Below are 15,000 nucleotides of genomic sequence, written 5' to 3' on the forward strand. Positions count from 1 at the left end.
TTTATTAACGGAGAAGAACTTCGACATACTATTTATAGTAGAGACATGGCTCTCACAGTCTGGAGACCACCCAGTTGAAAAAGCTATGACACCCCCTGGGTACCAATTTAGATCGTATCCAAGGAAAAATCACCCAGGGGGTGGCATTGGCGTATTTTATAAAACAAAATTATCAAAACATGTGGAAAATCCTCGAAATGCGCTGCAAAACGATGGAGGCCATTGATCTTAGATTATCCCTCCAGAATACAAGATACAACTTCAACTGCATCTACCGACCGCCAGCAAACAAGGAAAACAAAATAAAATTACCTGATGTTAGGAAGGAAATCAACGAGATGCTAACTTTGCAACACACGCGTCCTGGCCATTCAATTATACTCGGCGACTTTAATTTTCACTTCGGCAACGTCACAGACACGGCTAGATTGCACGAGTCACTATCGGAGAACAACATGTGCCAGATCGTAACAACGCCAACCCACTCTGCTGGTCATATTTTAGAGTGGGTAATTGTAGAAAATTCAGAGTTCCAAAAAACCAACGCCACCGTCGATTGTCTCCCCTTTTCGGATCACTCCCTCATTTCTTTCAATCTTGACGTTTCAAAACCATGCCAAGAAACCACCAACACATCAACCAGAAACATTAAAGGCATTGATTTGGACAATTTCAGAGGCGATTTAGAAACAAAACTTTCTAAAAATTCAATGATTTCTCCAGACCAGTGGAATAGTTGTCTCATCGAAACGCTTGACAAACATGCGCCATTCCAAACAAGGACCGTCACCAACCGCAAGTATGCTCCGTGGTATACGTCGGACGTTAAACAAGCTAAAACGAAGTGTCGGAGAGCAGAGAGACTGATGAAAACATCAGGCCTTACGATTCATCGTGAAATGTTCAAGAACGCATTTCGTGCCTGGAAGACAACAATAAAAAAGGCAAAGACCACGTATTTTCTTTCAAAATTCGAAACTTCTAAATCTTGTAAACAATTATTTAACATCTGCAATGATCTACTTGGACGTGAAAGATGCACTTCATTACCATCTACAACCAATCAAAGAGACTTGCCAAACACATTTGTCAACTTTTTTAAAGACAAAATCCATAACATTCGTTCAGAACTAGATCGGCATGAACCATTTATAGATACACATACATTCTGTGGTACCCCTTTAGACAAGTTCCAACCAGTTTCACCTAGTTTCATAAACGAGTTGATAAAAAGCCCCCTTTAAATCCTGCGACCTTGATCCCCTACCAGCACAGCTTTTGGCCAGCTCCATCAATACATTATTACCATCCATTACATCAATCATAAATACATCCATACTGACTGGCGAAGTTCCATCGTGCTTTAAAAGTGCTCTCGTCAAACCACTTCTGAAGAAACCATCACTGGACCACAATATATTAAACAATTATCGTCCTGTATCAAATTTACCTTTTTTGTCAAAACTTTTGGAGAAGGTAGTTCTTACACAATTAACATCTCATCTTAAGAACAACAGTTTGGAACAACCCTTTCAGTCAGCCTACAAACATCAACACAGTACTGAAACGGCGCTTCTTAAAATCTTTAATGACTTGTTATGTAATGCTGATGCTAACAATATCAATGTATTATGCCTTTTAGATCTTTCAGCAGCCTTTGACACCATTGACCATGACATTTTGTTAAGATGACTAGAAAATACGTTCGGCATAAAAGGAATTGCCCTTAAATGGTTTACATCATATTTACAGGATCGATGGCAGACTGTCGTGGTGAATGGTGTTCAGTCAGAACAAGTTTTACTAAATTTTGGAGTGCCACAAGGCTCTGTTCTTGGCCCTGTCCTTTTTACTGTATATATGCAGCCCCTTTCTAGTGTGATATCCAGATTCAATCTGAGTTATCATTTTTATGCAGATGATACGCAAATATATGATTCAGCACCTCTTAGTAATTTACAGTTCTTAATACATCGAATTACGAGCTGTTTAATGAGATTAAATCTTGGATGTACCACAATAAGTTAAAATTAAATGATAGTAAAACTGAGATTTTAATGTGTGAAAGGCCGAGTATCCTTAAACAGGCAAATAAATTACCTATTACTCTCGGAAATAGCACAATAGAATTTTCAAATAAAGCAAAAAACCTTGGCGTCATCATTGATAAAAATCTTTCCATGACAAGCCATGTGAATAACACCATACAATCTATGTACATAGAAATGAAAAAAATAAGCAAAATTCGTAATTTAATACCGAAGCATATAACAGAACTTTCAATTAATTCCCTGGTTTTATCTAAATTGGACTATTGTAACTCCCTTTGGGAGAATTTAGCTAAAGACAAAATTAGCAAACTTCAGATTGCTCAAAATAACGCAGCCAGGCTCATTGTACGCAATAACAAAAAATACCCGTCAGCAACTCTTCTTCTCCGTGAGTTACATTGGCTTCCTGTGGAAAAAAGAGTTGCCTATAAGATTTGTACTGTTGTCTACAAATCCCTGAGCACGAACAGTCCCTCCTATATTAAAGACTTTCTAAACATATATGTCCCCAATAGAAACTTGAGGTCAAGCAATGACCGATCAATCCTTGTCAAACCTAAGCCATTGCGTAAAATAGGTGAACAGTCTTTTCAATTTTCGGCCCCCCATTTTCGGAACTGTCTCCCGTCAAACGTGAGATGCTCGGATTCGTTGACAACGTTCAAATCTCGCCTAAAGTTTTATCTTTTTACGTCATAATGTTGCAAAATTATTTTCATATTTCGTTGTTGTTAAATTGAATTCGTATCACGTTTCCTTCACACTTGTCTCACTGTAATATGTTTTGTTTAATATCACTGTAAAGCGCTTAGAGAGTCTGTGACAACGGGGTAAAGCGCTATATAAATGCCATTTATTATTATTATTATTATTATTATTAATATTATTATTATTATTATTATTATTATTATTATTATTATTATTATTATTATTATTATTATTATTATTATTATTATTATTATTATTATAATTATTATTATTTATGAGTCTCAGTTACTCTCCTTATCTTTCCAGCCATTTTATTGACGTCTGTATGCACCTCTACTTTAATGTTTTATTTTTATTCTTCAGTATACGTTACAGACAAAAGGGATACATCTCGTTACATAACAGTAATGGGCAATCTATGACATCCCATGTTATTTTTACTGTCTTCATTCCATGATAAGTAGAGCAATTTACAACTGATCACACGCTAGTGAGATTTTCTTTAGTTTATTCTAATCGTTAATTGTTAATTTGAAGTATTTAACTTTTTTTTTCTCTCTGATGTATTAGCTTGAAAGGCTTGGTCTCTGTTTTATATCTTAAATTTCAGGTATCAGACCTTCATATATAGGATGGGAGATACAGACAGGTTCCGATTGATCATATCATTTTGATATTATTCCCAGCTTTCTTTTTTTTCTTGGCAGCTCATGATTTTTAAGAGGACAAATATGTTATAATTGATTTTGTCACTTAATGGGCTTTGACATCAAAATATACGGTATTGACTTTAAATTGCGGTTCGACAGTTCTCATATGAGATATAGCAAAATTTATTTATTATGAATTACGTAAGGTGAGAATTATTTCAATATCGCTAAAGTTATATAAAAATTTAGACGCAGTTTTTCAGTCACATGATGTGTATAATTATTACAAAACATCAGAATCATATGGAGTATATTCTTACCACAAAACTTGCAAGTTTTAGGACAATTCTGTCTGGCTTCTAAAGGGTGATTATAACAATAATTATGATCTTTCTTTATTTTGTTCACACAGGATTTGGATGGAATTAAGTCTTGGGTATTTTTATCGCATGGAGGTGTATATAGACCTGTATATTTAAAGAATAGAAATAGAAATGAAATATCGATTAGAAGAATAAAAATGGAATTCCGTGAAAAGGTATTTAAATATGTACATTACTTTCATTTATAATAAAATTGGGTCTATAAAGCTGATATCCAAGAGAAAATAGACACACGATAGAAAACATTATTTGAACACATAATATTTATCACACAACAAGATTTACGTTCAACTATCATCTTCCTTTACAATTTAGTAATTTAAAAGTAAGGCGTTGATTGGATAGTCAAACTAAAAGCCGAAATAAAGAAACAATATGGAACACTTAAAATAAATGACGATTACATGGTTATTAAAACAAAATAATTTAATCATTTATCTCCCAAGTATTATAATTGGGAAATAGAATTTGAAATTTGATTGTTTCAATATATACTATACTATTATTAAATCAGTGTTCCAATTGAGAGAAAAGACATCAAAACGCTCTAAATCATCGTCAAACGAATTATTTTATGGCAGCTACTCTATGATTTTTAAATGAGCTTGACAGCAGCATGTTATTTTAAAAATAATTGCAAATCCCAATCCATCCTTTCTTATGACCCTCGTAATAAGTGTCATTTCTATTAGTTAAATGTATATTCAACATATTAGGTGTAGTTGGGCGTTAAAATGGCTTTTGTCACCTGATACCTCCACAATTTTCATTTAATACTTTATGTTTCGTTGGTATGTTCGCTTGTTTTCTTTAAAAGAAGTTTTATTATCATTTTCATAATAATCATGATTTTTATTAGCAAGATTTTATTAGCTATTATTTTAATTCAGAAGACTTAAAAGAGGTAATATAATTAAAGAAGTATGAATTTTAAAAAAGACAACTAAATGTGTCGATTGCGACAAAACTGGTTGGATCTCAGTCTGCCAGATACTGTCGTCTTGTTGGTTACGGCAGAAAATTAGGAGGCTGATACAGGAAGGTTGATAGCTGACCCCAACTAAATGGTTACAGATCTGTCAGCAAATCTATACCGGTCAAATCCTCATTTAAAGAAAAATCTAGACAGCTATAGAACACCGCAATTAGAGAGATAGCAGACAATTTGGACAAGACATTTATAAACCGCCAACCTCAACATATCAATACTTAACTGTCATTGCAACACGACAAGATGGAAATTTCAATCCATTACATAACAGTATTATAAAGGCGTTGTCCCTTATCATTCCTCAAAAAGTATTCATTATATTTTAAACTTTAAATAACACATCAGATGTTTGTGGGTCTAAAAACGGCTTGGGCAAAAACACCATTAGTAAAAAGAAGACATTAACATCACAGAGATATGACAGTAGTCTTCGACACAGTCAACCGTCGAGCTCATTCAAATAGATCAGGTTTTAATCGTTTCTTTGTCAGTGAAACTAAGATGTAGCAATAAAGATCTTACGGAAATCCTCAATTTGGGACCGAATTGGCTCGAATTCAAGGCAGCAGCTTCTAATCGTCCTCACACTATTATGTTATGACGATCGACCAAATCAGCAAATTTTTCACTTCACTCGTGGACCGTCGCAAACTCGCCCGGAGGCTTCGTCACAACACACCTTTCAACTAGATGCTCTGTGGTATCGGGTTTTGAGAACTATCTAAGGACAATTCGTTTTGAAAATGCAACGGTTAAAGGACGCCCCCCCCTCACGTCTTGACCTAGCAATAACCTTGTAGCTAAATTCAAACGGTTACAAGCTCTTCTTATAATGAGACAAAAAGGTAAAGGATGTAAATGTGGCCCAAAATTAATGGTCTTTTTTCAAGTGAACACGATATGTATATATGTGTATAATTATTCTAGCCCACATTAGCATTGGGTACATGTTAGACAAGTAGAAAGTCTCCAGTGATTATGCGTTTTTTGCTGTGAGGCAGGTCTTCGACCGAAACCGATTCCCTAGTTCCGAGGTGTGTTTGTCCCTGCTACTTGCAAGGGATTGAATTCTCATAACAAATCGTCTCTAACTCCTAGTCATTATTAGAACCTTCACTTTTCCCGACTACTGGAGATCGCAGGTCCCACACACACAACCCCCGCGAAGTAAGTTGACGATATATTATTTCACAATACAGCTATTGCTAGGTCATGTAAGGTCATGAGATCGCCAAATTATGATAGTAAAATCACTTTCACGAGTGTGGATAGTGATGTGAGTTGTCCGTCCGATCCTGGATTAAACAAATTTATTACTTAGCCAATATCAACGTGTTCAATGGTTACCTTAAATTACGACTCGAAGAAAAATTGATGACAAGAATAACCGGGTATTCAATATAATTTTTCTTGAAATGTTAAAGATCTAAAAGGTTTTATTTCAATTATATAAGAAATATATAGGTATATGCAAATAATCTGTAAAATTGTGGCTTGTCAGATGATTTCTACTAGACAAAAAATACAATTCTTTTCTTTCACTATCGTGTAATATATAGAGATGCTATATATCATTTGGTATTTTTATATGTTTGGGGTGACAAAAGTTTTGGATAAATGTAGGAAGTGGACATGGAAAGACAGTGAGATAAGATTTATTTTTTTTTATAAATGGGACAATTTTTTGGGGGACAAGAACCTGCTCATAGCTTTGCTCTAGAAAGATGTAGCAATATACATACAGAACGACACATTTTCCTTCAGTACAGGAAACAATATTATTTGTGACATTTCTTGTTATTGTTGTTCCAAACAAGTCAACACAAAATATTTTGACACCAACATTTCTTTTTTAATAAAATATGATATAGTGTCATTTTGTAACTGTAATCAAATAATGCGTCACTCCCCCCCCCCCACCCTAAACAAAAACACTGACGTGATGTACGTGTTATAAACACAAATAAATAAATATAATCATTAAATAAACGAAAGTTCTTCCGACTCGGCGAGCTTGGCGCAACGGTCCATGATAAAGGCCGCGCAGGGCAATGTGTAAGCCGCGCAGCATGCCGGAGGGGTCTGGTCCCGCCACCACGCCTAAAGCGGCGCCTTGACTGTGCCTGAATCTCATGGATGCAGATGGGATCAACCAAGTCCGAGTCGGAAGATATATTAATTATAATATTAAAAGCGTATATTTTGTGCTTTTTAGCCCACAGTCACGAGCCCCCTGCCTTAAAAAAAAAATTCATATCTTTCAGTTAAACGAAAAATATTTCATTTTATTTTTTTTCTTTCTCCAACCCTGCCTCTAAATTTAGATAAAATTCTTAACCAAGTATATAGTGTAAAACAATGACCCTATGGTGCATAGGGAAATACCACCTGCACAATAGTTAAAGCTGAGAATGACGCTCGATTAGAGAGTGGGAAAGTGGGTGGTGACCATTGGACTCCTTAGGGAGCAAGGGATTAGGTTTACTAACAATGAATCAAATGTTCTCTTTAAAATGTAATCACCTTCATTACCACCTTCATCCGTCCCCATAATTCAACAATAGCCCAAGAATAACAACCGACTACACACAAATATATAAGACTGCAGGACGATTGGCCCTTGTACTCAGCAACCAGCTAATAGAAACAATTTAGAAACATCCATCCCCCCCCCCACCCCACCCCCCCCCCCAACAACCAACCTAAACCTACACCCCACTCTTTCCACTAATATGTATCTGTGCTGCCGACTTCAAACTTCCACCAATCAAAAACCACGGAATCCACCCCCCCTCCCCAATAAAAAAAAAAAAAAAAAAATAAAAAAAATAAACCTCTATCAGTACCAGGTAAACTTCGCTAAACAACTTTCCACAGCGCTTAATCATCCAATTCACGACTAACTGATTGGTTCGGTGCCCAGTAAACCACCAATTAGAACATCATAATTACCCCCCCCCCCCACTCCCATTCTACATCGGACAGTACCTACATTCATCCGCTACTTAATAGTATTATAATTACAAACTGCCAACCCAGTATATCCCTTAACTACCCAATTAACCCCTCATCCTACACGAACTCCTCATACAACATTAATAATCCTCTCTTTTCAAAATTTCAGTGTTTCAAAAAAACATTTTAAAAAACATGAACAAAATAAAACAAAAACTAAAAATTTAAAATATTAAGAAATCCATAGATAACGGATGATACAGAGGAAGTAAATGACACAAAGCCATTCTACTGCTACTGCCAATAACAACATGTTGAAAATGTTTGATAATAAACCTGACTAATTAAATTCATACTAATTAAGTTTATCATTATATAGGATGGACTGTAATTGTTTTGTTTGTTTTTTTTTACAACAAACTGTTTTGTTTTACAAAAAAACTGTTTTTTTTTTTTTTCGATATCTTGATAATAACTCATCAAATTCAAAATGTCCCATCTTCTGACATTGCACCCATCTCATTATGCATCCCACTCGTATTACCCACGCGCATACGCAACCTACCCCCCCTCCCCCCCCCCCTCCCACCCCGACACACGTAATTCCATAGCAGGATATAGGTGACTTCGATCTATACGTTACCAATTGTCATCTATAAGTAGATCTCTCTCTCTCTCTCTCTCTCTCACTCTCTCTCTCTCTCTCTCTCTCTCTTTCTCTGTCTCTCTCTCTCTGTCACTCTCTCTCTGTCTCTCTCTCTCTATCTCTCTCTCTCTCTCTCATTCTCCCCACACTCGCGCGCGAGCACAGACACACACACTTAATATCAGATGGACAGAGTTCCTCGTGGCCATTTTCATGATCATAGGTAGCCATATACACCTTTATGTTAACCAACAGTCTGACAGTCTTGAAAAGTTCATCGTTTTTTTTTATTTATAAACGATCGACCACAATAAGATAATACGTAGCTGATGAAAAAAGTAAACATATTAAAAAAAAAAAAAGAAATAGCAGAAGACGATTCTGGGTGTGGAGAATATTGGCCAAATTGGCCATTCATAAGATCATTTTGCAAATCATGTTAGCGTCGACAACCCTTTAAGTCAGAAAATCAAAGTGTCACCAGCCGTTTCCCTTAGTCGAGCCTTGCTATATTCCTTGTCGCCACCGTCATGCTCACGAGGACGCCGTCCCATTTATTTGGCGGATAACGGCTCTCCATCTGTTGGTTAACTGTGGGGCTTAAAGAGGATACTGTTTCATCGAATTTCTAAATTGTTTCTTATTTTTTAAAAATACTTGAGATATCATCGTTTTGAAAACGGTTGACAATGAATGATAGATCTAATCACGGTTGTCAGCAATATGTTAAATGTGAATGATAGATCAAATCACGGTTGTCAGCAATATGTGAAATACGAATGATAAATCCAATTGAGGTTGAACGCAATATGTTAAATTAGAATGATGAATATACTCAAGGTAGACAACAGTAAATTAAATGAAAATATTTGATCCAATTACTATTGAAATTAATATATGTTAAATAAGAATGTAGCCAAACAAGGTTAACACCGATATATTAAATAATAGAACCAATTGCCCTTGATAACAATATGTTAAATAAGTATGATGATACCAATCAAGGTTGACTACAATATACTAGTTAAGTATAATAGATCCCATTAAGGTTGTCAATAATTATAAAATGAGCAAAATAAATCGAATTAAGGTTGACAACAATTTATGAACAGTGGATCACATCGATGTTGGAAACAAGTTATAAAATTTGAAGTATGGAGAATAGACATAATTGTACTTTTGTGAAACTAAAAAATAAAGTCATACTATTGTATAAAATTGGTGAGTGGATTACGAGTTATGGCGTTGTTAATGGAGCGAGAGATCAGAAATTAGTGGTTATATTTCTCCTGTGATTCTCGAAAATGATATGAACTTTACATCAATGCAAACGCTATCAATAGGTGTTCCAGTTGTTTTATGCAGTTTATATTTACTATTAGGTCAACCTCCATGTTCTATCATTAAAGACTAGTATACTAATATAACAACAACGATTGTATCTAACAATTCGTGATGCCTTTTACAGGATTAATAAATTAAGTCCATTAATAGCTGTTTAGTTCAATATATCACATTCTATTGTCAATGCGATCTTAGTAATTCCTTTAAAGACTAATTTTATCCCAACTGATGATTTAACGGGGGGGGGGGGGATGTGTTTTGAAAAATCACAAAATGAAGCTACGATTTGATAATATAGATAAGGATGGTCTTGTTGCTGCTGTCCTCGATGATGACGAACGACAATGAGGATGATAATGATGATGGGGATGATGATAATGATGATGATGATGGTGATGATGATTATGATGATGATGATGATGATGATGATGATGATGATGATGATGATGATGATGATGATGATGATGATGATGATGTACATTTCAAATGACTTACTGCAAGATCCACACGTTTTAGGACAAATGTACTTGAAGTATAATGTTCCAAAACAAAGTAAGGAATTTCTTTGTTTCAGAGCTTTACATTCCTTTTCGCCAATCCTATCGAAACAAAAGTCTACTTGAACCTCACTTGTTTTAAACTCTATTGTAAAGAAAAGAATAAACAATTTGATAAATGACAGGCATTAATTTATTTCATATTCTGTCAAGATAATATAAATATGTATAAGAGTTGGTATGAAAAGAAGGCAAATAATAAACGAAAAGCGTAAAATTATATCCGTATTCTTCAATTATGATGAAGATCGCAACAGCAAGAAAAGATATCGTCCTCACACTGATGATTAATAATAATAATAATAATAATAATAATAATAATAATAATAATAATAATAATAATAATAATAATAATAATAATAATAATGATAATGATAATGAGTGAGAGGGAAGTTTTTCACTAAACTCGTTTATTTTGACATTTAAATGCGTTTTTTCTCAAAACTGCAATTTTCGTCACAAAAAAACCATCTCTTCCCTCAGTTTTCAACCTATCTTCTTCAAACTTTCTACAAATGAGTGTCATACAAATATGCAAGTCCTCAAAGAGCCGGATTTTTGAAAAAAAAATTATTTATGAGTAATTTGAAATTATGTAACTTCTTTGAAGGGGAATAATTGAATAATAACTTTAGCCTCATTATTTTCCTTTTTTTTCTACCTCTGGCCAAAATATTATGGCAATGGGTTGATACACGAAAAAGCCTTTGACTTTTTAAGATATGTTGTTTAATTTCCAATACCGCGTCGTTTCCATAGCAACGGGCAACTTTTTTCGAAAAAAAAATGCAATCATCCTTCCCAATCATATACATTATGACTGTGCATAGAAGTTTAGGATATTTCATAAAATACAAATATGACCCTTTAGTGTCGCTCCCCCGCCTTAGGACGTTGTAGATGGAAAAGTAGATATAGTTCGACGAGCTAACATGTTCCTGCTCAATCGTAGATTCCCGTGATGACATCAAAGTTGGTGGAATTTTTTGTTGATGCTACTCCATTGTTACACACCGATGTGTTCATCTAGTGCAGGCTGATGTGGGATTCTTCTTCGGTGATGTTTTAATATGATTTCGGAAATTGTAGTGGTTTGAGAAGTAGGGTTTTACTGATTGAAGGGTAGAAATTAAAAATAATACAGATAATGGCATTTTGTTGCTGTTTGTTTTCTGTGTTTCTGTAACCTCAGCTGTGAGTTTCCATTTTTTAAATTCCATTTAATTGATGGTGTTGATTCAGTCTAAGATTTGTTTGTTTATATTTGTTTGATTAGCGATGTGCATTGTTTTATGAATAGGCATGACCGCTATTACGCAAGTTGAGTTCATGGTCTTTAACAATAAGAAGGCGTTTGATGTTGCTGCAGACAAAAAAAAATGTCTTTTATGAATTTACGAACCACCATAACCGTGAATCTAAAAACTTACGATGACAATCGTAAAAAAAAGTTTCATTCACTTTCACTTTCTGATGGGACTACTACTACTACTACTACTACTACTACTACTACTACTACTACTACTACTACTACTACTAGTAGTAGTTAGTAGTAGTAGTAGTAGTAGTAGTAGTAGTAGTAGTAGTAGTAGTAGTAGTAGTAAGTAGTAGTAGTAGTAGTAGTAGTAGTAGTAGTAGTAAGTAGTAGTAGTAGTAGTAGTAGTAGTAGTAGTAGTAGTAGTAGTAGTAGTAGTAGAGTAGTAGTAGTAGTAGTAGTAGTAGTAGTAGTAGTAGTTAGTAGTAGTAGTAGTATTAGTAGTAGTGTAGTAGTAGTAGTAGTAGTAGTAGTAGTAGTAGTAGTAGTAGTAGTTGTAATAGTAATAGTTTAATAGTAGTAGTTAAAAAAGAAGATGAAGAAGAAGAAGAAGAGATGAAGAAGAAGAAGAAGAAGAAAGAAGAAGAAGAAGAGAAGAAGAAGAAGAAGAAGAAGAAGAAGAAGAAGAAGAAGAAGAAGAAGAAGAAGAAGAAGAAGAAGAAGAAGAAGAAGAAGAAGAAGAAGAAGAAGAAGAAGAAGAAGAAGAGAAGAAGAAGAAGAAGAAGAAGAAGAAGAAGAAGAAGAAGAAGAAGAAGAAGAAGAAGAAGAAGAAGAAGAAGAAGAAGAAAGAAGAAGAAGAAGAAGAAAGAAGAAGAAGAAGAAGAAGAAGAAGAAAGAAGAAGAGAAGAAGAAGAAGAAGAAAGAAAGAAGAAGAAGAAGAAGAAGAAGAAGAAGAAGAAGAAGAAGAAGAAGAAGAAGAAGAAGAAGAAGAAGAAGAAGAAGAAGAAGAAGAAGAAGAAGAAGAAGAAGAAGAAGAAGAAGAAGAAGAAGAAGAAGAAGAAGAAGAAGAAGAAGAAGAAGAGAAGAGAGAAGAAGAAGAAGAAGAAGAAGAAGAAGAAGAGAAGAAAGAAGAAGAAGAAGAAGAAGAAGAAGAAGAAGAAGAAGAAGAAAGAAGAAGAAGAAGAAGAAGAAGAAGAAGAGAAGAAGAAGAAGAAGAAGAAGAAGAAGAAGAAGAAGAAGAAGAAGAAAGAAGAAGAAGAAGAAAAGAAGAAGAAGAAGAAGAAGAAGAAGAAGAAGAAGAAGAAGAAGAAGAAGAAGAAGAAAGAAGAAGATAGAAGAATAAAGGTGTAGTAATACAGCAATAGTAATGCAAATAGAATCAATATCAGAAGTTGTATTATTAGAAGACGTCGTGTCTGCTAAGTTTAATTATTTTACGAAATGAACTCACCACACACTTGACAAGTTTCACGGCAACTAACTCGTAGATTAAAATTTTGAAGACAGTCGCATGGTGACTGGTATTGTAATTCTTTCATCTTCTTTAAACAAGCCGGTTTTCCAATTCTGTCATAGCATGCGGCATTTTGTGCTAGATAAAAGTATATTTTAAAAATGATAAAGTTATTGGAAAACATTATGACCCTCCCTCGTCGTGAAGACAAAATTACATAAACAAAATAATAGATATGCCACTATCGTATTGGTACTGTGTTCAATCTTGGTTTCATTAAGAATAAATGTGACCTTCCGTCTCAAAACGGCATTATGTCGGGATGATTCAGACCCCAAAAAGTGAATTTAGAGTTAGATTGCTGATACATTGGACCTTAGAAGTTTTTGCAATGAAAGAAATAGTCTTTATACTCCACCAGAACGTACAGAAATTAAACCCAAGTTGGATATTTGTTGCTATGAATTCAATTTCCCTTACCGAGTGGATCCCGACATAATACCGCTTTGATACGGTGGGTCACAAATATAAACAGGGATTTACCGGAGCACCTTTATCAATCAAGTAATGAAGTTGAAACATTAAACGTCTAACAGTTTCTTGTATTCTACTGATCATGCTGCTACTTCTAATATCACAAAAATTAACACCACAACAACTATTTCTTATACGACCACTACTTCAATTACATCTACTACTACTACTACTACTACTACTACTACTACTACTACTACTACTACTACTACTACTACTACTACTACTACTACTACTAATACTACTACTACTACTACTACTACCACTACTACTACTACTACTACTACTACTACTACTACTACTACTACTACTACTACTACTACTACTACTACTACTACTACTACTACTACTACTACTACTACTACTAAAAGTACAATTTTGTTTTAAAAATTGAGCTTTTATATAGTGCAATATCCACTAAATGTTCTCAAAGCGCTTTACAAGGGGTCCCTCTCCAATAGCAACATGTATCACGTAGGACGGGACATGACGCCTGTAAGGCGGTAATTAAAGAAATGTTCGGAAGGAGACAACGCTGTTAAAAGCCAGGTACTAATTTTACACCTAAGTAAGGTGAGAGAATGTGAGTATGAATGAATGAATGAATTTATATAGAGCCTAGATCCACAATGTGCTCAGAGGCGTTTTACAATGCAAAGAAAACACAACAATAAATTGATAATTTAAGGATAAAACCTGTCATATTGTAATAGCATTAATCAATTTGTAATTTAATTACCTCGCACTGTGCTACAAGATGAAAATTTCGGATATCTATAATATGTAGGCCTAATAGAAATGTTAAACATCAAATGATTTTCTGAAGAGATGTGTTTTAAGTTTCTTTTTAAAGTTTTCAAATGTCTGACATTTTTTGAGGGATGAAGGCAGTTGGTTCCATAAGACGGGTGCCAACTGACTAAACGATCTCTCACTAAAAGACGATCTACAGCGAGGAACCTGGAACAGATCTTGACCACTGGATCTAAGTTCTCTCTCCGGCACATAGAGATTAACCATGTTTTGTAGGTATACAGGAGCTGTCTTATTAAAAACATTTAAAAGCATAGCATATAATTTTGAACATAATTCGGCTGTAGACAGGGAGCCAATGCAAAGATATTAAAATCAGCGTTACATGCTCTTTCACCCCACAACCAGTCACCATTCTAGCAGCTCTATTTTCCACTTCCTGAAGCTGTCTAATTATATATTTTGGTGAGGATTGTAACAGAGCGGTACAGTAGTCTATTCTGTTAAGTACAAATGATGTCATTAATGTTTTGACAGTCTCATTATCCAAAAGATGTCTAATTCTATAAATTTTATGAAGATGAAGATGACAAATCAAAGCAAATTTACTAACATGAGCGTCCATACACAATCGTGAATCTACATATGCACCTAAATTCCTGACATTTCCACCATTTACAATCTTTATTTGACTACCAGTAATGCTCAATGATACTAGTT

General features: G+C 34.5%; 2 protein-coding genes across 2 annotated transcripts in view; one reads left to right on the forward strand and one right to left on the reverse strand.

The window, feature by feature from the left end:
• The window catches only part of LOC144960876 (uncharacterized), a gene marked incomplete at its 5' end in the record, with an annotated part of 30,700 nt that extends 27,519 nt beyond the window's left edge, over positions 1 to 3,181 (forward strand). The window contains 1 exon segment of the mRNA XM_078894266.1: positions 3,123 to 3,181. Coding sequence (XP_078750392.1) covers positions 3,123 to 3,181 — 59 coding nt within the window.
• Positions 1 to 15,000, reverse strand: part of LOC144960879 (uncharacterized) — a gene marked incomplete at its 3' end in the record, with an annotated part of 131,130 nt that overhangs the window by 101,102 nt on the left and 15,028 nt on the right. Inside the window, exons 4-6 of the mRNA XM_078894270.1 lie at positions 12,991 to 13,131; positions 10,224 to 10,370; positions 3,730 to 3,876 (exon numbers count right to left, since the gene is read on the reverse strand). Coding sequence (XP_078750396.1) covers positions 3,730 to 3,876; positions 10,224 to 10,370; positions 12,991 to 13,131 — 435 coding nt within the window. The remainder of the gene's footprint in view (positions 1 to 3,729; positions 3,877 to 10,223; positions 10,371 to 12,990; positions 13,132 to 15,000) is intronic.

This window comes from Berghia stephanieae, unplaced genomic scaffold (genome assembly GCF_034508935.2).
Source record: "Berghia stephanieae isolate SIO BIC M18660-M18661 unplaced genomic scaffold, UCSD_Bste_1.3 scaffold1, whole genome shotgun sequence".
NCBI classification, from domain to species: domain Eukaryota; kingdom Metazoa; phylum Mollusca; class Gastropoda; order Nudibranchia; family Aeolidiidae; genus Berghia; species Berghia stephanieae.